Raw genomic sequence first — 24,607 nt, 5'->3', positions numbered from 1 at the left:
TTACTGGATTACCAGTGTATCATAAAAGGATACAACTCAGGAACAGCCGGATGGGAGAGATGCAGAGGGCAAGGTGTGGGGGAAAGGCACAGGACTTCTGTGCTGTCTTCCGCACCTCCCTGCCGGCACCTCCACGGGTGCACCAACCCGGAGCTCTCCACAACCTTTGGTGAGGGGTTTTTGGAGGCCTCATTACGAAGGCATGATTGACCAAATCACTGGTCATTGGTGATTTGACCTCCAGCCCCTCTCCCTTCCCTGGAGGTCACGGGATGGGGCTGAAAATCCCAAACCTCCTCTGGCAACCAGCCCCCATCCTTAGGGACTTTCCAGAAGTCATCGCTTTAACATCAACTCAGGTGTGATGGAAGGGGGCTTGTTATGAAATAACAAAAGTCACTCCTTTCACCTTTATGCTCTGGATTTGTTTCAGGAAGTGGGGACAGAAATCAAATATAACAGAAGATGATCCTGTCATTCTTATCACTTAGGAAATTACAGGTGTTTTAGGAGCTCTGTGCCAGGAACTGGGATGAAGACCAGATATCTATTATCTTGCAATATGTACCCCTTGGTATCTATATTAAGCTAAACATGAGTCCACAGTGATTCCCCAACTCTAATCCATGACCACGGGGGTCATCTTAGTTTCCGCACCCCTCGCCTCCACCCCAGCAGTGAGAAGCCAGGCTCTCACCGCCCACCATCTGTTTACTGATTTGTCGGTGCCAGGACACATGTGCAGTGGTATCAGGACTGTGGACCATACCCCCTGGGAAGCAACTCTGTGAACTAGAACTCAGATGACATGCCGTTTCCTTAGCCTCTAGTTTTACAGACTTCACTCGTCTCCAGGGTTACTCAGGGCAGCTCCCCTCCCTCCCATCCCTTTCAGTGAGGTTGCTTCTTATTTTTATAAAACAGATTGTTTTGCCACATTCTGCGTTGCATCCTGGAATCCTCTTACTTCCTAAAAACTTTAAAAATTTTGCATACATTAAGGTCCGTGCTTTGTGCTGTACCGTTTAGTGGAGTGTGACAAACGTGTAGTGTCCTGTATCCACAATTACAGTATCCAGAGAATAGTTTCACCTTCCCTAAAAATCCCTCGTGCTCATTAACCTATTCAACACACCCCCACCCCCGCTCCCTGCAAACTCATGGTAATTACTCATCCTTCCACTGTTGCTAAAGTTCTCTGTCTTTTCCAGAATGTCATGTAATTGGAATCAGTGTCTTAGTCTGTTCAGGCTGCTCTCACAAAATACCACAGACTGGGTGGCTTATAAACAACAGAAATTTATTTCTCACACTCTGGAGGCTGAAAGTCAGAGATCCAGGATCCAGTATGGTTGAGTGAAGGCTCTGCTTCAGGACACAGACTTCTTGTGTCCTACCATGGCCAAAGGGTGAGGAGTCTCTCTGGAGCCTCTTTTATGAGGCTGACCCCACTCATGAGGACTCCATCTCATAAGTTAAGGACCTCCCAAAGGCCCCACCCACTAGTATCCTCACCTTTGGGGGTTAGGATGTCAACATATGAATTTGGGCAAGACAAACATTCAGACCATAGTACACAGTATGTATTTTTTCATGCTTCTTTCACTTAACAATATGCATTTAGGATTCATTCGTATGTTTTGTGGCTTGATTGTTCGTTTTCCTGCCAAATAATGTTCCATTGTGTAGATGTGTCACAGTTTCTGTTTATCCATTCACCTATTGATAGATATCTTGGTTGCTTTCAGTTTTTAGCAATTATGAATAAAGCTGGCTTAAACATTCATGTGCAGACATTTTCAAATCAGTTGGGTGTGGTTGCTGGATCATATTGTAAGACTTTGTCTAGTTTTGTAAGAAACATCGAAACTGTCTTCCCAAGTGGCTGTACCATTTGGCATCCCCACCAGCAACACATGAGAGTTCCTGTTGGTCTGCAGCAATTTGCACTGTCAGTTTTTGGATCTTAACCATTGTTATAGGTGTGCCGTGGTATCTTATTATTGTTTCAATTTGCAATTCCGTAATGACCAGTAATGTCTAGCATTATTTCATATGCTTACTTGCCTTCCATGTATCTTCTTTGATGATAGGTTTGTTCAGATTTTTGCTCATTTTTGAAATCGGGTTTTTTGTTTTCCTATTGTCGAGTTTTAAATTTCTTCATACATTTCAGATACAAGTCCTTTATGAGACGTGTTTGACACATATTTTCTTATAGTCTGTGGCTTGTCTTTTTCCTTCTCTTAACAATATCGTCTTCAAGTCTCTGTTTTCCTATTTTCAATTTCATTGATTTATGCCCCAATTTTTATTGTTTCCTTTCTTCTGTTCGCTTTAGGCTTAAATTGCTCTTGTTTCTCCAGTTTCCTACGGTGCAAGCTTAGATTATTGATACTTAGATCTTTCATCTTTTCTATTATATGCATTTAATGCTATAAATTCCCCATAAACACTGTTTTAGCTGCACATGACAAATTTTGACAAGCTGTATTTTCATTTTCATTTAGTTCAAAATATATTTTAATTTTAATTGAGACTTCTTTAAACCATATAATATTTAGAATTGTGTTCTTAAATATACAAATATTTGAGCATTTTCCAGCTGTTTTTCTGTTACTGATTTCTCATTTAATTCCACTATGATCCAAGATCATACTTTCATGATTTCTACACCTTTAAATGTGTCCATGTGTGTTCTTTAGCCCAGAATGTGGTCTGTCTCGGTGGATGTTCCATGTGAGCTTGAGAAGAACCTGGGTTCTACTGTTTTGGATGAAGTCGTCTGTAGATCAGTTAGGTCAAATAGACTGTTCGTGCTGTCCGGTTGAACTCTATCCTTACTGACTTTCTGCTGGCTTGGTTTGTCAGTTACTGAAAGAGGATGTTGAAGTCTTCAGCTATCATAGTTGGTTTGTGTATTTTTCCTCTCAATTCTATCAGGTTTTGCCTCCTTTATTCTGACCCTCTGTTGTTAGATGCAAACACACTAAAGACTGTGCTGTCTTCTTGGAGAATGACCTTTCTATCATTAGGTAATGCTCCTCTTTTTCCCTGATAATCTTTCTTGTTCTGAAGTCTGTTTTGTCTGAAGCTAATTCTTGATCTTCCAGCTTTCTTTTGATTACCATAGCATGATATAACTTTCTCCGTCCCGTTTCTTTTAATCTACCTGAGTCTCTGTATTTAAAGTGGGTTTCTTGTAGACCACATATAGTTGACTCTGCTTTTGTATCCACTCTGACAGTCTCTGTCTTTTAATTGGGGTGTTTGGGTCATTCTCATTTAAATGTGGTTATTGATATAGTTGAATTGACACAGTTAGATACATATCTAACTAACATGATCCAATATCTACCATGTTTGTAACATTTTTCTATTATTTTCATTTATTCTTTTTTTTTTCCCGTATCTTTTCCTGCCTTCTCTGGTTTTAATTGAGCATGATTCAATTTTATCTCCTCTTTTAGCATAAGAATTATACTTCTCTTACAGGTTTTTTCAGTGGTTGCTCTAGAGTTTCCAATATACATTTTATTTTTTAATTTTTTTGTTATTTTTTAAAATTGGCATATAGTTGATTAGAGTTTCCAACATGCATTTTAAACTGATCCGTATTCACCTTCCGATAACATTATACTGATTCACACCTACTACAGGGGCCTTATAACAGTGTTGCCAATTTCTTTTCTCCCTTGTGACACTGCTATCAATCATTGCATTTATACATAAGCTATAATCACCCAACACATTGTTACTGTTATTTAAAGAGAGAGTTATCCTTTTGATGAATTAAACATATGAAAAGTAAAAGAATTTATTTTGCTTTCCCTTATTTCTCCTTCAGTGCTCTTCCTTTCTTCATGTAAATCTGAGTTTCTGACCTATTTCATTTTCCTTCTCCCCAAAGAATTTCTTTTAACATTTTTTTCAGGTCGGGTCTGCTGGAGATAAATTCCCTCCATTTTTATTTCTTGGAGAAACAAACACCAAAAAAGCCTTTACTTCACGTTTTTTTAAAATAAATTTATTTATTTATTTTTGGCTGTGTTGGGTCTTCGTTGCTGCACGCGGGCTTTCTCTAGTTGCGGCGAGCAGGGGCCACTCTTCCTGCACTGTGCAGGCTTCTCATTGCGGTGGCTTCTCTTGTTGTGGAGAACGGGCTCTAGGCGTGCAGGCTTCAGTAGTTGTAGTATGCGAGCTCAGTAGCTGTGGCTCGTGGGCTCTAGAGCGCAGGCTCAGTAGTTGTGGTGCATGGGCTTAGTTGCTCGGCGGCATGTGGGATCTTCCCGGACCAGGGCTTGAACCCGTGTCTCCTGCATTGGCAGGTGGATTCTTAACCACTGCGCCACCAGGGAAGTCTTCTCCTTCACTTTTGAAGGATAATTTTGCCAGATACAGAATTCTAGCTTGGTGGGATTTTTCTTTAACCCCTTTAAATGGTCACTCCATCTCTTCCTACTTGCTTTCCTGACAAAAAGTCCACTGTAATTCTTACCTTTGTTGCTCTACAAGGCAGGTGTAATTTTTTTGTCTGGCTTCTTGCAAGATTTGTTCCTGGTTTTTGGTTTTCTGCAGGTTGAATATGATATATCTAAGTGCAGATTTGGGGGGACTTTTCCTGCTCTGTGTTCTCTCAGCTTTCTTGATTTGTGGTTTGAGGTCTGTCATTAAATTTGAAAGTTCTCAGTCATTATCACTTTAGATATTTCTTCTGTTCCATTCTCTCTTTCTTCTCCTTTTGGTGTGATGTATATATTATACCTTTCTAATTGTCCCACAGGTCTTGGATCTTCTGTTTTCTGTTTTTCTTTCTTCTTCTTCTTTTTTTTTTTTTTTGCATTTCAGTTTGGGACGTTGCTATTGATCTGTCTTCAAGCTCACTAATTCCTTCCTTGCTGTGTCCAGACTATTAATGAGCCCATCAAAAACATGCTTCATTTCTGTTAGTGTTTTTGATTTTTAGTATTTCCTTGGATTCCTTCTGAGTTTCCATCCTCTTCTTACATTACCCATCTGTTCTTGCTTGTTGTTCACTTTTCCCATCACAGCCCTTAGCATATGAATCATAGTTATTTTAAATATCCCATCTAATAATTCCAAAATCACTTCCATTTCTGAATCTGGTTCTGTTGTTTGCTCTGTCTCTTTAGACTTTTTTCTTGCTGTGTAATTTTCTGTTGAAAAACTAACATAGTGTATTGGGTAATAAGAGCTGAGGTCAGTAGGCCGTAAATGTGAGATTTTATGTTTACAGGGCTGGGATTTGGTTTCTGTTTGATGTTTGTTCTTGCTGGAGGTGCCAGAGGCTTCAGAGTCATCTGTTTCCCTTGGGCTTGGACTTCCCTAAGGACCGCTCCTTGTGTCTTGCAAGCTCTTTCAGCTAAAATCCACCGTAAGGGTACTGGAGCCATGTTAATATCGTGGGGAGGTTTATGGGGCTGGGGGAAAGCATTCTGTGATTTCAGGCTCCTATGGGCCGTGGCCCTGTGCATGTGTCTTAGCCTTTTAATCCCCCCCTTAGGTATAACAGGAAGGCCAGAGGGGCATGGGGTCAGGAAGTGCCCTTCCCATGCTCCCCTGTCAAATGCATGGCTGGAATTAGTTTGGATAGCTGGGAATTCAGAAAGTTTTTCAACAGTTGGTGATCTTGTAATTCACTCAACCTAAACATCCTTGTCTTACTGCAGAGGAGACTAGAGCTGTCTGAGCTTCTTGTTTAAAAAAACTAGTTAGTGCTTTGAAGGAGGGTTTGGCCCAGATTTTCTACTAGTCTCTCTCCACTAGTCTCTAAGGAGAAACCTGAGGGTTGAAACAACTTGGGAGACCTGTGCAGTATAATAAATATATGCATTTGTTCTTTGTTCACTGTGCCTGGCACTGAGTAAAACCTTTCCAGTCTCCTGAGTGATGAGTGACTTCTGTCTGCTAATGAGATGACTCTTGGCTGGGGTCCTCTAAACAGCTTCAGGATGGGGGCTGTCCCAGAAAGACCAAGCTATTATTAGAGGATTGGAACTTTCAGCCCCAGACCCCAGCCTCCTGGGACAGCAGAGGGGCTGGAGATTGAGTTCAGTCACCAATGGCCAGTGATTTAATCAATCATGCCTCCATTAAAAAAAACCTAAATAATGGGGTTGGTCAAAACGTGGCAGTGTTGGGAGGGTGGCGCACCCACAGAGGGCATGGAAGCTCTGTGCCGCCCACCAAGGCCCTCCGCACCTTGTCATGTGTTTCTTCCATTTCGCTGTTCTGAGCTGTATCCTTTATAATAAAGCAGGAGGCATTGTTTTCCTGGTTTTGTGAGCCATTCTAGCAAATTACTGAACCTCAGCAGGGGTTATGGGAACCCCTGATTTGGAGCCAGAAGTACAGGTGGCCCCAGGTCTCAGGACTAACTTCCGAGGTGGGGGCAGTGGTGTGGGGCTGAGCCCTGAACCCTGGAGCTCGCACGAACTCTGGTTAGTTAGTGTCAGAATTGACTGGAATTGTGGGACACCCAGTTGGCGTCTGAGAGTTGGAGAACTGGTTGCGGGTGTGGAAAACCCCCACACAACCTCCTTTTTCCATTCATGTGAAAGGAAAAGCAAGGAGGCTGCTGTTACTGTTTTCAGATATGTTCAGTGACCATGGGAGCAATGAGAAGCTCTCTTGTTACTGAATAAGGTCCAGCTGCTCACCACTCAAAAGTCAGTACTCAAGAGAGGCAGGTGTTGGTAGAACGGAAAGTTGTCTTTAATCAGAATGCTGGCAATCTGGGGAGATGGTGGACTCAGTGTCCCCCAAAACCACCTCCGAAGATTCTGCTCGGCCATGCAAGTTTTAAAGGGAAAAAAGGAAGTAATCTCAGTTAATCGTAGACATGGGGGGGGGGGCGTCAGACCCATCACCCTCCCCACCGTGTGCAGGCTTGTCAATCCTCGTGATGCTATCCTGTTCACACAGTTTGTTCTGTTCACGTGATTACTGAAGGGGAAGCTAGGGAAGAGATCTGGTCATCGGTTAATTACTTATTCTTCATTTCTACGTCTTTGATCTACGGGAAGAACCGACAGGTTACCAAGATTTGAAAGGTGTGCTTGGGCCGGAGATGAGTAGAGCCTGGGGGTGCCTGGTTTAAGGCTGGTGACAAGACAAAGGGGCCTCCTGCAGAGAGCTCTTTCTTGCCCAATGCTGCTTACACTCTAGCACCTTCCTGCAGGATTCTCCCTCAGTTTGAGGATGCAGCTCGAATGTAGAAGTGAGGAATAATTATTTTTCATAGCTTTAACAAAAAATAGAATAGGTATTTTAGGGGGCATATGGTTAAATTTTAGGTTTTAATTTTACCTGTGATTCTTAGCAAATTGGCTTCTCTTGGTATCAGTTTTGCAGAGGAAAGGGCTGTGTGACAGTAGATGTGTGGAGCGAGCATCCAGACACTGGTTTCCCCCTAATCTTTGCTGGTTTGCATCTCTCACACTGAGCCAACTGACAGGAAGGCATCATTACTCCAAGTGTGTGGAGAACTTGCCATCAATGTATGAACAGCTGTCTGGAAACTATGAAAATTTACACCTGAAATCAGGAGTTATGTGCTAACTGTGAGAGCCAGGTTTGGGTGGGCGATTGATAAACCCAGCGAGAGCCTGTTTTCAAAAGAAGGCAGCTGGGAGGTGAGTTCACATGGTTTTAAAATTACTTGCCCTCCCACGGTGAAAAAGCCACACCCACAGCAGCATCACAGGAGGACGCCTGGCCTGGTCCCCTTTATTCACCAGACATCAACCTCGGGTCTTTTCTGTGGATCAGGCTGGACTCCTCCTTCTCGCCATCCCATACCTGTCACAGGTGTGGCAGTTCTGGACTTTGCTGCTGTGACACCTGCTGCCTCCTTGAGTGGTTGCCCTCTAAAACAGGAAAGGAAATTTTGCATGAATCTGTAGCATCTCCCATTGCTTTATGGTCGAACCCCATGTTTTCTGCATTAAAAGAGAAACATTATTGGAATGATATAATATTGAATTTTCCTCTGGTATGTGTAATACACTTGAGTATTTTAACAAGCCAGCAGTTATGATAATTTTAATGGGAGATTCGTGTTCCGTTTTGCATAAGTGATGAGTTTAAATTTGATTGAGTCTTTGAATGTAAACCCCAAGAGTGTACAGATCTAGTTCCTTAATGCTTTGAGGTCTGTCCCTGTCTATTTTTATTAAAATATTTCTTCATTTTAAATTATTCTGTTTACCCGGGTATTTTAAAAGGAAGAATCTTTTGTCTGTGGCTTGATAATTAACCTAATCTGATTACTGTGGTTTTTTATGAAACAATAGGGCAGAATATGTCAGCAAAGTTTTAGGCACATCAGACTTAGTATAGCATCTGTGGTCCCACAAATTTAATATTATTTATGGTAATAGCTGTATGTAGTTCTATGGATGTTACTCAGAATTAGTGCATTGCATCTGGTATTTGAGTTTGGCAATAATTGAGAGATACATTTGGGCATCAATTTAGTCCTATTATAGCATTGCTATTTTGTGTAATTATGAAACTGAAATGCTCAATTCTTTGTTTCCCCTTGAAAGCATCATTTGCAATCTTACTTTGGTTTTGTGTTAAGTAAAATGTTCTTAGTAATTTGGCAGAATTATACTTACGTATTTATTTGTTTTTTGTTCATATAAATATAAAAAATAACTAGCCTTAGTTCAGTTCTTCTCCATGATGGGCCTTGGTTATGTTGTTAATTTGCCTTCTGACTTCAATTTAAGAGCCCTCTTTTAAAAATGAAGGAACTGTGGTTCCCAAAACATAGGACATTCTAAAAACTTGGCTACATGACTAACTAGCAGAGCTGAGATCTGAACCTTCATTTTTCATGTTTTTTAAAAATGTTTAATTGTGGATAATTATGCACAGACACAGGCATAATTAATAATATGCACAAACATATGCATGGGTAAAGAATATAATATGCATTGAACCTTTGTGCACCCATCACTCAGCTACAACAACTCCTGGCCATTCTTTCCCCACTATCCCCTACCATTTCTCCCTTGGATTATTCAAGCAATCCTGAGCATCATATTATTTCATTCAAAACACTGAAGTATGTATGTATCTCTGAAAGAAAATTAAATAGCCGCAATGCCAATAACACACCCAATAAATACCAGTGATTTGTTTTATCATCAACTATGCAATGTTCCGATTTCTCTAACTGTATCTGTCTGTGTCCCTCTGTCTTTTTGTATTTGGTTGTTATGTCACTTAAATCTCTCTCTCTTATCTTTTCTTGCTGGACCAGATGGGCTGTAGCACCCACATATCCCTTGATTATCTCTCAGGATGTACACTCCTAGAGAGATACAGTGAAATTACTTATTTTACGGTCTTTATAAAACCATTCTCTGTAGTTAAGCTGCCAACCCAGTATACTGGTCTGTTTCATTTTGTTCTGATTTTAGAGATGTTTTGATTGAATTTCATTTTATGATTTACTGTTACAGAGTCAAATCTGTACAACAAAGGATTTTTGGAGGATTCTAGTTGTCATCCCTGTCCCGTTTATTCTGTTTCTATGTCTCCATGCCCCTGCCCCCCGCCACTGCCACCCTCACCCCCACCCCAGAGCAACCACTCGTAGGTTTTGGCTTTATGCTTTCGCTTTTTTGTTGTTTTTTTAAATATTTATTTATTTATGTTATTTATTTGGTTGCACCGGGTCTTAGTTGCAGCAAGTGGGCTTCTTAGTTGCAGCAAGTGGGCTCCTTAGTTGCGGCTTCGCGGGCTCCTTTAGTTGTGGCTCGCCAGCTCCTTAATTGTGGCATGTGAACTCTTAGTTGCAGCATGCATGTGGGATCTAGTTTCCTGACGAGGGATTGAACTGGGCCCCCTGCATTGGGAGCTCAGAGTCTTAACCATTGCACCACCAGGGAAGTCCCTATGCTTTCATTTAAAAATGATAAGCGAGCATGTGCACTCTCCGCACACTGCCTGTATATGTGCGTGCTACACGCACTGTCCTACTGTCCTGGTCCTTGGTTTGTAACTTAAGGTATATCCTGGGGGTTGGTCTCTGTACAGAGATATTTCCTATCCTTCTTACAGCTGCATTGTCCTCTTTATACGGAGGGCTGTTACGCTTTTGTCTGTGATGCAAGTTACACCCTACTCCCTAATGTATCATTTGTCTTTTTTATTTACTTCTGGTGGGGTTTTGACATGTAAAGATTTTTATTTTATGTAGTTAAATGTATCAGTCTTTATTGCTTTGGAGTGTGAGTAATAGTGCAGTTTCTCAATTTGTAGGTCATAGAGGGAAGAACTCTTTGTTCTCTTCTAATATTAAATGGGATCTCTCCCTCTCTCAAGTTTCTGACCTATTTGGAATTAATCCTGATATAATTTGTGCAAAACAGATGTATATTTTTCTTTTTCTATGTGGCTACCTGGTTATATCAATACCACTTATTAAAAAGTCCGTTTTTTCCCCCAGTGATTTTTTTTAAACAATTCTTTTTATTTAAAAAAAATTTTTATTTATTTATTTTTGGCTGTGCTGGGTCTGCGTTGCTGCTCATGGGCTTTCTCTAGTTGGGGCGAACAGGGTCTACTCTTCTTGCGGTGTGCGGGCTTCTCATTGTGGTGGCTTCTCTTGTTGGGGAGCCTGGGCTCTAGGCACGCGGGCTTCAGTAGTTGTGGCACATAGGCTTAGTAGTTGTGGCGCACAGGCTTAGTTGCTCCGCGGCATGTGGGATCTTCCCAGACCCAGGCTCAAACCTGTGTCCCCTGCACTGGCAGGCGGATTCTTAACCACTGAGCCACCAGGGAAGTCCTCCCCCAGTGATTTTAAATGGCAACTTTATCATATACTAGATTTCCACAGACAAAGGGTCTATTTCTGGATATTTAGATTCTCTTCCATTGGTCTGTGAATCCATACACCATCACTATGCTGTTTGGATAATAGAGGTTTTATAATACACTATAGTATCTGGTATGGTTAGCCTTCCTTGTTGTTCTGCTTTGCTAAGGTTTCATTAGCAATTCTGGCTTGGTTGTTCTGCTAAATGAACTGTATAATCAATTTGCCTGGCTTTAGGAAACAATGATGTGATTTTTAAATTGATATGATATTGAATTTGTAGATTAACTTTGAGAGAATCGACATCTATGTGATGTTGAATCTTCTTGTGCAGGAACATGGCATATCTTTCCACTTATTCAGACTTCCTTTTTCTTCCTGAGTGTTTCACAGTTTTGTTTATACAGGCTTTAGACATTTCTTTTCAAGTCTCCAGTGATAGTACTTATTTACCTATTTTGCTATTGTAAATGTGGTCTTCAGCTATGTGTTCCAACTGCTGTCTTTGGTGTGAATGAACATTATTGATTTTGTGTATTTATTTTACAAGCTGTTTTTTAAAACTAAGTTTTCTTCCTGTTTGTGTGTGTGTGTGTGTGTGTGTGTGTGTGCTTGTTTGGCACAAGGACTCGTGACTTTCCACATGTATAAGCACATGAGCTACAAATAAGGATAATTTAACCTCTTCTTTCTCAGTCTTTATGCCTTCAGTTTATTTCTCTTGTCTAAATAATGGGTGAATCCCTCGAACTCGGTGCTGAAGAGTCATGGACATGGAGGGTGCCCTTGTCTTGCTGCAGACTAGAGCAGAAAAGCCTCACGTTCTCCTGTGTTCATTAAGATGCTGGTTTTCGAGCTGAGGGTTATGTTGTAAATGTACATATATCTTCTATCATGTTGGGATAGACTCATCCTTTCCCTCAATTCCTATTTTATTGAGTGTTTTTCATATGAACAGATGCTGAATCGCATAGCTTTTCTGCATCCCTGAGATGCTCGTGTTATTTTTCTCCTCAGCTCTACGCATGTGATGGACTGTATTTCCTAATGTTAAATCGCGCTTGCATTTCCAGAATGAATTGCGTTTGGATTAGCCTCTGTCTTCCCGAATCTGCCAGCTTCCCTGATCTTACCTGCAGCTGGGCGAGCTCTTCGTCTGGCTCACAGCTTTACAGTGTTCAACAGATATGTTTATCGAAGGAACATTGAGTGGATTGTCTTCCTTTTACATTAATGGTGACATTAAAAAATATTAAACCCATGCACATTTCTAATAAACTAAGCACAACAGAAAATGACAACAGCAAAAGCAATTAACAGAGTTGTATTGATACCACCCAGAAATGGTCAGTCTTTCCTATTCAGTGTCTATAAATTGAGAAATCCCTGGATGCATATGCTGGTAAAAGACAGAAGCTACTAGGGAATGACACTGTCTAGGTTTTAAACAGTTGTTTTTATTTGAAATTAACAGAAGAAGCACTGATGTGAGACCAAAGTTACTTCTAAACTTGAGGTTGGTTCTCCTTCCCAAGAAGACACGCTAGTTCCTAGAGTGAAGGGAGAACACTGCCAGTGCCCCCCAGACCCTGTTCGTTGTTTTATCACCTCTCTCTTTCTTCCTCCACACAGTTAAGGTGGCGATCTCACACTTTACCCCCGGTGTTACTGAGATTGTCACTCACATCTGCTCGGTTCCTCACTTTCCAAGTTGTTTATTAGCTGTGTGATGACGATGCGGGTCTAATTCTCACCCTGTAATTGGCTTCCTCAGTTCTGACTCTTGTCTCCCCGTGTATCAGCTCCAGTCCTCCCGGTGTTGGATTGATGTTCTGATTAGGATCTGGGGTTCCGTGTGGTGCTCTGGGAGCTTACGTTTCTTGGTGTCTGTTTTCTGGTCAGTTGTCAGGCTGTTTCGCAGTTTTTCTGGTCCTGTGTGTTTACCTGTGCTGTCGCGGGAGCGTATCTGTTGGAGGTGCACCTGGCAGCGCTCTGTCGCAATGCTCTGGCCTGTGCTCCTGGGCTCCTGCATGCTGACAAATTTGTGGCTCTCCACCAGCCTGGTTTCTACCCCCAGGAGAGGGTGGGGAGACCAAAACACCGAGGCCGCCGCTGCGAAGGCCCCGGGGTCTTATTTTCCTCCCAGAAACTCAAGCACTGTCCCCTTGGGCAAGCCGGGCAGGTCCCACCCCACAAGCACTGGCCCGGCCCTCCGTCCTGGCCCTTCTTCCTTTGTGGAGCTCATACATGCACGATATGAGCCTCTATTCCAAAGGGATTTCCCTAGAGTGACTTGCAGGTGAGAATTCTCAGGACGCTGCCAGCTTACCTTCTGTCTCACGGCTACCTTGGAAGATGAGGGCAGGGCAGGAGTCAGGAGCCTTTGGGACCTCCTGTTTTGCCACTTATTTCTGTCCCCAAGGCCCCTCTCAGTTCAGAGAGAACGCTGTGCCTCTGTTTTCCTTTTTTGGTTGATCTCTTGAGCCGTCTGCCCTGTAGGTTTCACGAGGAGCTGGGGCTTGTGGGCCTGCATTCCACGGAGAAGACCTGGGAGGGAACCCGAGCGGGGTGGGGGGGGTCCTTGCACCTCGGTCACCCGCAGAGGCCAGGTGGACATCCACAGAGGACCACCTGTACCAGGCTATACAGAGGGCTCAATGGGTACCATTTTAAACTCTTCACGTTATCCTGTGTGATAGGCATTCCTATCAAACAGCTTTTATTGGTGAGTCAACTGAGGCACAGAGGTTTGGACCCAGAGAGTCCTGGTCTGGAGCCTGTGCTCTTTGTGTGATGCTACCTATGTGAGGAAGGGCGGGAGGGGACCTCGGGCCATGGCGGCAATTACCGTGATGGTGTTGACAGTCCCACAACATGTGAGCAGGCTTTGGGAGACAAGAGCTGAAGACATTCTTTAAAGAAATTACTCTGGGAACCAGGCTCGAATCCATGACTACTCTCCGAGTGCATTTTCTGCTCTTGTAACACTGTCAATCATTCTAGAAATCGCTTCCTACTCTGTGCCAGGAACTGCCCCAGGCGCTTTATGTTTGTGTCTTTCACCTTCCCACTGACCCCAGGAAAGCTCTGATCCCCATGTTATTGAAGAGGACACGGGGTCAGAGAGAAAGGAGGTGATCCCACTGGGTCAGCCAGTGGGCGAGGGGTGACAGCTGGGCCCCAGACCATGCTTTTTGAGTGACACTGACCTGCCTGAGGTAATGTCACTGAGCTTTTGAGGCTGAGACTTGAAGAGTTCTCTGCTTTGTCTGTGACCAGCCTTTACCAGGAGTGAGTTTAGAAAAAGTGTCAAAACAAGTCACCCCGTGTTTAAACAAGCATCAGAGGGTCCAAATTTTTGTTCGGGGTGGTGGTGGTAATTGTTGAGGTTACAGTGTATATAAAAGAAGTGATCTGTAGACAGGGATCTTGGGGAAAGAAACTTACATAATTTTCAACTGTTTGTCTCCCAGAAAAGTCACAGAAATATGTAAAAACATTATCACTCATTAGTTGACATTTAACCAAAGGTATTATTCTAAAATAGGATAAATAAAAACTCCTTAGTAGATGTCTTGGTCAGCTGGGGCGACCATGGCAAAACACCACAGACGGGGTGGCTTAACAACAGATGTGGATTGTCTCAAAGTTCTGGTCAGGTTCTGGCGAGAGCCCGCTTCCTGACTTGCTGCTTTCTGGCCGAGTCACCACATGGCCTGTCCTTGGGTGCCCGTGGAGAGGCCATACTCTCTTGCTCTTACCCTCTGTGTAAAGGCCACAAATCCTACCAGGTTAGGACCTCACCCTATGACTCATCTACCCTTAATTTACCTCCTGAAAGCCCTATCTTCAGATGCAGTCACATTGGGGGTTAGAACTTCAACGTAAGAATTTTGGGAGGACACAGTTCAGTCTATAGCAATAGGGAAGTTGTTTTCTCCCTGAATATGATTTCTTCCTTTTATGTTTTTTTGCTATATTTATATTTCACCCAAAGCTGGATTATAAACACCAGTGGGAAGAATCTGTGTCTAAATGTCTCATCTACAAACCACCCAGCTTATTAATATTAATTTTTCACTGTCAAGTGGTATTTATGATAACGGTAATGGGAGTGATCAGTATGTTCAGATTATTTAAATATTCAAGTATTTTATTTGACTTGTTTTTATAAGTATTTTCTTTTTTAAAAAAATTTTATGTATTTATTTAAGTATTTATTTATTTATTTAGGCTGCACCAGGTCTTAGTTGTAGCATGCATGTGAGATTTAATTCCCCGACCAGGGATCGAACCTGGGCCCCCCTGCATTGAGAGCGTGGAGTCTTACCCACTGGACCACCAGGGAAGTCCCTTGACTTTTATTTTATTCAACTTTGAGTATTTTTATATGTTAGCTGAAAATCATATATTATTAATTTTTACAAGGTGGCTGTTCAAATTTTCATTCTGTCTGAGCAAGTAATCATCCTATATTTTTTGTATAGAAGAAAGGATAGGGTACCCTGTATGGCTTTAGGAGAGAGATACATTTGAAATTTAATGTTCTCATTTAGTTACAGAAAGCTAGAGAGAACTACTGCTTTAAACAGCTGGGTTCTTGGCAAATGAACTTAAAAATAAAAAAGAATATTTGCCAATTTCTTTTCTGTCGGTCTCAGGTCCTTTGATAGAACTTCCTCTTGGGAAAAAAATATCAGACAAGTATTAAAAATTGGCTTAGTGTGATCAGAAAGAAAAGTCTATCTTTTTAGAAATGTGCTGAATTCTAAAAGTTAATTAAGAAGACATTGTCACATGGTCTTCTACACTGGTTATATTTAGCTTTTCCCTTGAAATAAGATACCTCTTTCTTCTCGGTAAATGTGACTATCTTGGTGTCTTAAGTCTTCCAGCCATACAGGATCACCATTTCCTTTAATATTCAAGTGAGCAAGCTCATGCCCTAAGCCCCTGTATTTGGAAAGCGCCACGTGCTCTGTCCCCAGCTTCCATCACCAAGGATTGCTGTAGTCCTGGAGATTTTCCGGGTCACCCCGACTCCAGTTTACTCCCTCCACTGAATGCTTACGCTCCCTGAGCACTGGGCCTCCCACGATTGGCCTGTACCCACCCCACTTGCCCCAGGCTGGGTACCACTTCCCGTCCCAAAGGATCACTGGCCCTGGTTGTGACAGCAGCCCACAGCGTACCCGCCACACTGCTTGGCAGTCCTGACACTTGTTCCTGGGCCCCGTGATCATCACATTGCAATGGTCAAGTCTTTGACCCCACTGCTAATCCTTGGAAACAAATGATCTGTTCTCCATTCTTGTAGTTTTTCCTCTTCCAGAAGGTCATCTACATGGACTCATGCAAAACGTACTCTCTTGAGACTGGTTTCATGAGTTTAGCATGATGCATTTGACTCAGCCATGCTGCTGTACCTATAAGTAATTGTGTTCCTTTTTATTGCTGGGTGCTATTCATTTGTATGGATGTAACACAGCTGCTTTATCTCTTAACCCATTAAAATACTGCTTTATTTCCACTTTTGGTGATTATGAATAAAGCTCCTATAGACACTTGTGTGTATGTTTTTGTATGGATGTAAATTTTTATGTTTTTCAGTGAAATACCTTGGAGTAGGGTTGCTGGGTCAGATGTAAATGTAACTTTAACTTTGTAAGATGTTGCCAAACTGTTTATCTGAGTGACGTTTACATCCCACTAGCAGTTGTTCTGTATCCTCCCCAGCACTTGCTTAGTTTAGCTCAGTTTTGTTTGTTTTGCTGTCCTAATATGTTGGATGTGTAAATTTGTATGGAGAAGAAGACCCCAAATAGCCAAAGCGATCTTGAGAAAAAAAAGGAGCTGGAGGAATCAGGCTCCCTGACTTCAGACTATACTACAAAGCTACAGTAGTCAAGACAGTATGGAACTGGCACAAAAACAGAAACATAGATCAATGGAATAGGATGGAAAGCCCGGAGATAAACCCATGCACCTATGGTCAACTAATCTATGACAAAGGAGACAAGAATATACAATGGAGAAAAGAGAGTCTCATCATAAGTGGTGCTGGGAAAACTGGACAGCTACCTGTGAAAGAACGAAATTAGAACACTCCCTAACACCATACACAAAAATAAACTAAAAATGGACTAAAAGACCTACATGTAAGACCGGACACTATAAAACTCTTAGAGGAAAACATAGGAAAAACACTCCTTGATGTAAATCACAGCAAGATCTTTTTTGATCCACCTTCTAGAGTAATGGAAATAAAAACAAACAAATGGTACCTAATGAACCTTAAAAGTTGTGCACAGCAAAAGAAACCATAAATAAGACGAAAAGGCAACCCTCAGAATGGGAGAAAATAATTGCAAACGAATCAATGGACAAAGGATTAATCTCCAAAATATGCAAACAGCTCATGCAGCTCAGTATTAAAAAAACAAATAACCCAATCAAAAAATGGACAGAAGACCTAAATAGACATTTCTCCAAAGAAGACATACAGATGGCCAAGAGGCACATGAAAAGATGCATAACATCACTAATCATCAGAGAAATGCAAATCAGAACTACAATGAGGGGGCTTCCCTGGTGGCGCAGTGGTTAAGAATCCGCCTGCCAATGCAGGGTACACGGGTTTGAGCCCTTGTTCGGGAAGATCCCACATGCCGTGGAGCAACTAAGCCCGTGCACCACAACTAATGAGCACACGTGCCACAACTACTGGAGCCCACGTGCCTAGAGCCCGTGCTGTGCAACGAGAAGCCACTGCAGTGAGAAGCCTGCACACCACAATGAAGAGTGGCCTCCTCTCACCGCAACTAGAGAAAGCCCGCTCACCACATCGAAGACCCAATGTAGCCAAAAATAAGTAAATAAAATATATTTTTTTAAAAAAGAGAGGTAAATTCAGTTTCTTCTTTGCAAGTAAGTTAATACAAAAGGAACACATTTGCTGAGCTCTGTGGAAGTAATGGCAGCAGACTGCAAATGGTATGAGTTAATGGAATGACTCACACTGGCTATTAGAGTTGCACAATTTAAAAATGTATCTATTTATATAAAGTGCACGTCACAGATTATGAGGGATGATACCCTTGGGTTCTCTTTTCTTTCTCATTTCTTTCTCATTGAGTCCTAAGGCTGATATATTAAGACATTTAAGAGATTCACATGATTGCAATTCTTGATCAGGGATGCCCAAAATTAAACGGTAATCTCTTGAGAGAGCACGTTTCTCTGTTGGTAGCGTTCTCTTAGCCGTTTCTGCAAAAATTGTGGTGTGGGCCCAGGCAATTTCCATGAGCATGTGCTTTCCAAAAGATAAACTCACCGGACCTAACTAAAATGTGCTTTCTGGGATGGCTTTGACGCAGCTGTCCGGCTGGAGTTTATTATGCACAGAGTATCAATGCTAAAATGGTGAAAAGATGGGGAAAGCCCTGCTTGCGAGGCAAGGCTGCCTTTACCATTCTTTCTAAACAGACTCAGGGGCTTTAGAGAAAGTTACTGGTAGGAAATGGTTGGGGGGGGGGGGCGGCTGGCGACGGCAAACTAGTCTTCAGGGTCTTTTATCCTTTTTATGCCCAGTTTTGTGGGGAAAGAAATGCTTTTACTTCCCTTCCACGCTCTTAGCCTTATTTTTCTCCCACGTTCTTCCTGGGAGTCTCCTCCACCTACAAACTGTCCCGATTTCAGAGCTCTCGATACTTTCTACGGATCTGGCCTGAGCTGTGCGGTCCTGAGCTGAGCCGCACACTCGCTCAGGACCTTTGCTTCCTGTTCTCTATCTTCAGGGTTTCGTAAGGACGACACTTAATTCTAATAAAACACACGGCTGGGACCCGCAGGGTTGCGCGGAGACGCCGCCACCGCGCAACCACCAGCCGAACCAGACCGACCCCCAGACACGGCGCGGCCTCGATGACGTAGCGCGCAGCCCCCTGACGCAGCGCGCAGCCTCTGTGACGCAACCGCGCCCTCTCCGGCCCCGCCCAGGGCCGCCAGGAGGAGCTACGCGCAGACCCTCATCCCCTCAGCCGCTAGTTGCGGGGTGTTCGCGTAGCGCGGGACCCGCCGCCGCGACATGTCGCAAAAGCCGAAGAGCCGGGGCCGCGCCGGCACCCAGGCCGAGCAGGGCAGCGGCGGCGAGGAGGCCCCGAGCACGTCCCGCGGGCCGGGCGGCGCCGCGTCGCAGGGCGGCCGGCGGGCCGAGGCTCCCCCCGCGCCGGGGCCGCGGTCGCAGAAGCAGCTGGAGCTGAAGGTGGCGGAGCTGGTGCAGTTCCTGCTGATCAAGGACCAGAGGAAGATCCCGATCCGTCGTACCGACATCCTGCGGCACGTGGTCGGGGACTACAAGGACGTGCTCCAGGAGCTGCTGCGGCGGGCGGCCGAGCGCCTGAAGTACGTGTTTGGGTACCGGCTGGTGGAGCTGGAGCCCCGGAGTAACACCTACATCCTGGTCAACACACTGGAGCCGGTGGAGGAGGACGCGGAGATGCGCGGCGACCAGGGCACTCCCACCACCGGGCTGCTTATGATCGTGCTGGGGCTTATCTTCATGAAGGGCAACAGCATCAAGGAGACCGAGGTCTGGGACTTCCTGCGGCGCCTCGGGGTGCACCCCACCAAGAAGCACCTCATCTTCGGGGACCCGAAGAAGCTCATCACCGAGGACTTCGTGCGGCAGCGGTACTTGGAGTACCGGCGCATCCCGCACACGGACCCCGTGGACTACGAGCTCCAGTGGGGCCCGCGCACCAACCTGGAGACCAGCAAGATGAAGGTGCTCAAGTTCGTGGCCAAAGTCCACAATCAGGATCCCAAGGACTGGCCGGCGCAGTACTGTGAGGCTTTGGCGGAGGAGGAGGCCAGGGCCAGACCCCAGACCGAGGGCACGGCCCCAACCCCAGCCCCTTCCTCTTGAAACCTGAGACAGACTCGGAGAGACCCTGGGGAAGGGCTGGGGGTGGGAGGGAGCATCTTGCTGTAACCCTTAAATGTGTGTAATAGTTTTAGGATGTGTTTGCAATCTTTTCTTCTTGTGATATTATAAGTCACTTTGGTTCCGAATTTTCATTTATAAAAATATTAGGGGATGATTTGTTTTGGTTTGTCTTACTGTCTGTATTTTTTTTATTGGTATAAAAATCTTGCTAGCTTTATAAAGCGAATTGGAAAGTTTTGTACCATGTTATGGAAATAGACATTTAAAAGAAAGAACACGTCACTAAGTTGCTTTCATACCAGGGAAATAAAACGAAGTGGCTCTTGTCTGGGCTCTGGACTACTCAACTCTGTAAGGAAAAATAAAAGTCTATAAATTGAAAACTAAAATGTAACTGCCTATATCTCTATTTATCTTAGCATAGCCATTTTAAAAACATATTTCCCATGTGTGTAAGTGTTATGAGTCATTCTAAGCAATGTATGCATTGTATTTTTTCCAGATAAGTTTTTGTGTGGCTGACCATTTAGTTCCTTTTTTTTCTGGGTTTTTTTTTTTGTGTTTTGTTTTCTTTGGTTTTTTTACTATAGTTATAATAAACACTGTATTTTTGAAGCAAGTAAGCATTGTGCACTTATTTTAACCGTAAGTCATGAGAAGATTTCATTACTGAAAAACAGCATCTTAACAAAAAAAGAAAATTTTTACCACGTATCATTCAGGTAAATAGTGTTTTGTGGAAGTTGCTCTATTTTTATGTGTGTGTGCATATTGGATCATGATGTAAAATATATTTCTTTCTGTGGGTCACAGAAAAGTGTTAATGATTAACCATACCTACTTGAGAATCAGACTACGTGGGATCAGAGCCTCCCTCTGCATAACTGGCTGTAGGAATTTAAGCAGGTTAGGTTGTATACAGACCTTTCCTCACCTGTAAAATGGGTTGATGATGCATGTTGTCGTGTGTGGTAGTGTGATAATCAGATAGGGAAGTATACCTAGAGATCTTGGCACAGTCCGGGGCTGTGGGGGATTTTACTTGTTACTTTGTTCCTTAAAATTTGTTTATTCTTGGTCTGGAGCAGTTAAAAAAAATTTTTAAAGGTTTTCTTTCATTATCTTGTTCTAAATCATTCCTCGAATTGGAATTACTGGTTCAAAAATATGACTATTCTAGTCTGACTCTGTTGTATGGTTTTATGGAAAAACATAACTCATGGTTTATGGTGAGTAGAGCCCATGTAAACAGTAAGAGCAGAAAGTAAGATCTACCCCAGGTTGGAGAGGTCTCTGTAGTGTAGTGAATAGCATATGGGGTTTCGAGGTTGTCTGATAGACTGAATTCAGATTACGGCTCATGCTGTGGCAACATGGTGATTTGGCATAGGTTTTAAGCTCCCTTAATCTCAATTTCTTTATGTGTAAAATGGGAACAACAATAATTATATCACAGTTAGTTGTCTGGATTAAATGAGCCTGAAGAAAAGCTGGTATAGTGGCCTTTCATTGTATTTCTCCATAGCCTCTGGCAAAATGCTGTTTATATACAGAAGTTCAACTGTTAATTATTCAGCAGGTGAATAAGTATGATTGTTTGGGGGGAAGGTACTGCAAATTAATCATGAAATGAGGTAAATACTTAAAAAAAGAAAAATGTGGATTGATCAACCCTGGACTAGAGTCATCTAGAAGAATCTGGTGGGTATGTGGTGGTGTGGAGCAATGGGTTAGATGACTGGGTTTTACTTTATTCTGTTGAACTGGAATTTGCATTTATTTTATCAGTGAATATAGTTGGTCCTTAAAGGCATTTCTTGGTTTGCATTTATTTCAGTGTATGAATTACCTCCTGGCTAAGCATTCTGCTTACTCAATGACCGCTTTCCCCTCTGGGGTGTTCTAATGCTGGGATTTTCATCTGTATGGGGCAGAAAATATCATTATGCACTATGCAGTGTCAGTTATATCTGAGGCACATGTTTTCCCCACACTTTTCTTGTAGAGATGTTAATAATTTACCGTCAGTAGATTTCCATTTTGTTTCAAATTTTAAAGTGGAAAACATTACAGACCAGATCAAGCCCTTGTATCTTTTCACCCTTCCCAGAGGTGTCAAGAGTTTGTGGCTATTGTGCCATTGTCTAGTTAATACAATATAATGTTTAATATATGAATAATATATACAGTTGACCCTTGAACAACACAGGTTTGAACTGCATGGTCCACTTACATGAAGATTTTTTTCAATAAATATGGAGTACATTTACAGGCTGGGAGATGGGTATGCGGGGCGTTATACTGTTTTCTCTGGTTTTGCATATGTATGAAATTTTCCATAACAAAAATTAAAAGAAATAAACTTACAGACATTCTAATAAATAAACATCTTTCACTTGATTTCTTTTTAGTAATTTATTACTTGTTATTTCTGAGACTATGTAACACTTTTGAGACTGTAGAATGCATAGTATTTTCAAGTTTAGCTTCTAAAATATTTTATAGTATATTTCAAATAAAATCATGGTTGCTGGCTATGGCTTTTCAGAGACTTTACCTTTTTTATTTGATTTAAGGTAATATGAATTTGAAATTTTAATAATACTTTCCTTGAAAACATAGAAATGTTATTCATATAATTACTGGATCATCTGAAAGCTTTTTGAAAGCCAAATAATTTTTCCTTCGAGTCTCTCCAAGTGAATAATCAATTTCTTGTTTGGTTTGTTTCCAGATTACCTTTTTCATGCTGCTCTCTGCAGTATGTGTAATGCTGAATTTGGCTGGTTCAATTCTCTCCTGTCAGAACGCTCAGCTAGTCAACTCCCTAGAAGGCTGTCAGTTGGTGAGTAATGAAATGCAGACCTTTTGATAAAGGGCCTAGGCTTTGATTTTGAATGAAAGTGATTTCAAAAATAATTTTATTGTATCCTTGGATTTATTCTGATGTTTTAGTGTTAAGGAATTAACGTTGATTCACTTTTTTAAATTCTCCTAAATTAAAACTGGTTCTACGCATAAGTCAGTTACTAATAGTATATTAGTGTAATGCTATTTTAAAATAAATGTCTTTAGTAACGATTTTATTTTAATATTTGTTGCATTGGTTTTTGTCTCCACTGAATTTTTAAAAATCAATTTTGTAAGTCGATTTTAAGTGCCGAGATACATATAAGCTTGATAATGAGTGCATCCAAACAATTTAGTTCTTATTTTTCAGTTAAAAAAGAGAACTGTCTTTTCAATCTAGGAAAACCGTAGATGGTGTGCTATGGACATGGTAGGGGGTCATTTTGGTTTGTTGAATGTAACCATCATTCCTTATCATAACTTGGCTCCTGCTTCGGTAACATATGCATGTGGCTGGTGCAGAAATCAGAGCGTGTCCCATGACGTTCAGTACAGGTGCAGTGTGACCCCTGATGTGACCCTGGCTGCTGGGTATGGGGGTGCTGGTGTTTGTTTCTTTAACTTAGAGAAGGCACAAGGCTACCTTTAGAGCCATGCCCCTCATAGCTGCCCATGTACTTGCCAACCTGTGGCCATGATTTCTGAGAGGTCAGGGGCTATGCTGAACTACCTGAAGCTTTTCTGTAGCAGGGCAGTGCCTACGTTTCTTGTAGCCATGCCATTGGGTTCAAAGGGGAGCTGCTGCCCTTTACATTCCTCATCTACCAAGGCCAGCAAGTCTAGTGTAAGGTGAGTGCTGAAACACCTACTGAGTCCCCAAAACTGAGAGCTTAGTCTTGTTATTTTCTGTTCAGTGTGGGCGAGCTCACACTGATCATATTTCATCCCAATATGATATACACAGAGTATCCTCGCTGTAGTGCAGTATTTCCCCAGGACTACCAAGAACTGACACAACCTGGAGCCCCATCACCAACAGAAAGGGCGACTTGCTAACTTCTGTTCGTAACTTGGTAGCCTCTCTTTTCCTAAGTACTAAATGTGGTGAATATGGTAAAATCTGGCAACCTACACAGGATTAGCCATTTTTTTCTCTGATTCCAATTTTCCAAGACAGAGTGACTGGGGTGACAAGAAGTGAAAGTGGCTGGAGGTCCAGATCCAAAAGAAAGGCAAATGCCCAGTCTTGAAAGGTTGACTTCTCCTGGTATTAATCTCAGACCCTGTTTCCCTATACTGTATGCTGCATGAAAGGATGGGAAAGATGTAATTATATATAATTATATGCAATTTTTTATTTACATATTACATATACTTTATATATTTATATATGCACCGTTTATATTTCTTTTTCTTCTGTGATTTGACTGGGACCTTTACCCATTTTTAGATTTAACAGTTATTTATTTGCAAGAGCTCTTTGTATATTATGGTTTTGAGTCTTGCAGCTTATATGGTCAGATATATTTCTGGATTGTTATTTGCCCTTTATTTTTCACATAGAAAAATTTTTAATTTTTGTGTATTCAAAGCTGTTAAAGTTTTCCTTCGTGGTCTTACCTTGGAACCAATAAAAAGACCTTTTCCTTCCTAAGATCATGTTACCCCAATAATTTCCCCTGGTGTGCTTTTTTTTTTTTATAATTAACTCTTTAATATCCTTGAATTTATTTGATGAATTTAACCTTTTCCTCTAAAATGGGTAGCTAGCTTTCCTAAAACTATTACCTGAGTAACCTAATATTTCCCCGATGATATGAAATGCCACCTGAACATTGAGTCCTTTGGTAGCAAGTTACAAAAACTGACAAAGCCAAAGGCCATTTATTAGAGAGATGGTGGGACCTATTGAATATCCAAGGGGTTAGAGATTAAGCCTGGAAACTGGCTGGTTCCAA

At 42.2% G+C, this 24,607-nt stretch overlaps 2 protein-coding genes and 1 long non-coding RNA gene across 9 annotated transcripts in view; 2 read left to right on the top strand and 1 right to left on the bottom strand.

Annotated features, from left to right (window-relative positions):
* ENTREP2 (endosomal transmembrane epsin interactor 2) overlaps positions 1-24,607 on the top strand; it is a 363,839-nt gene that overhangs the window by 240,035 nt on the left and 99,197 nt on the right. For all 7 annotated transcript variants that reach the window (XM_067699156.1, XM_067699174.1, XM_067699217.1 and 4 more), the window contains exon 3: positions 22,534-22,644. In XM_067699156.1, coding sequence (XP_067555257.1) covers positions 22,534-22,644 — 111 coding nt within the window. The remainder of the gene's footprint in view (positions 1-22,533; positions 22,645-24,607) is intronic.
* LOC137203289 (uncharacterized) lies at positions 6,740-18,741 on the bottom strand. The gene is made up of 3 exons (XR_010933026.1): positions 18,563-18,741; positions 7,822-7,961; positions 6,740-7,036 (listed from the first exon to the last, which is right to left on the bottom strand). It is a non-coding gene; the product is annotated as an uncharacterized lncRNA (long non-coding RNA).
* NSMCE3 (NSE3 homolog, SMC5-SMC6 complex component) lies at positions 18,846-20,414 on the top strand. The gene has a single exon (XM_067699072.1). The coding sequence runs from the start codon at positions 18,939-18,941 to the stop codon at positions 19,776-19,778; it is 840 nt and encodes a 279-aa protein (XP_067555173.1). The 5' UTR covers positions 18,846-18,938; the 3' UTR covers positions 19,779-20,414.

The sequence above is a fragment of the Pseudorca crassidens genome, chromosome 1 (genome assembly GCF_039906515.1).
Source record: "Pseudorca crassidens isolate mPseCra1 chromosome 1, mPseCra1.hap1, whole genome shotgun sequence".
NCBI classification, from domain to species: domain Eukaryota; kingdom Metazoa; phylum Chordata; class Mammalia; order Artiodactyla; family Delphinidae; genus Pseudorca; species Pseudorca crassidens.
The sequence above is the reverse complement of the archived record's forward strand: the minus strand, read 5'-3'. Positions and strand labels throughout refer to the sequence as shown.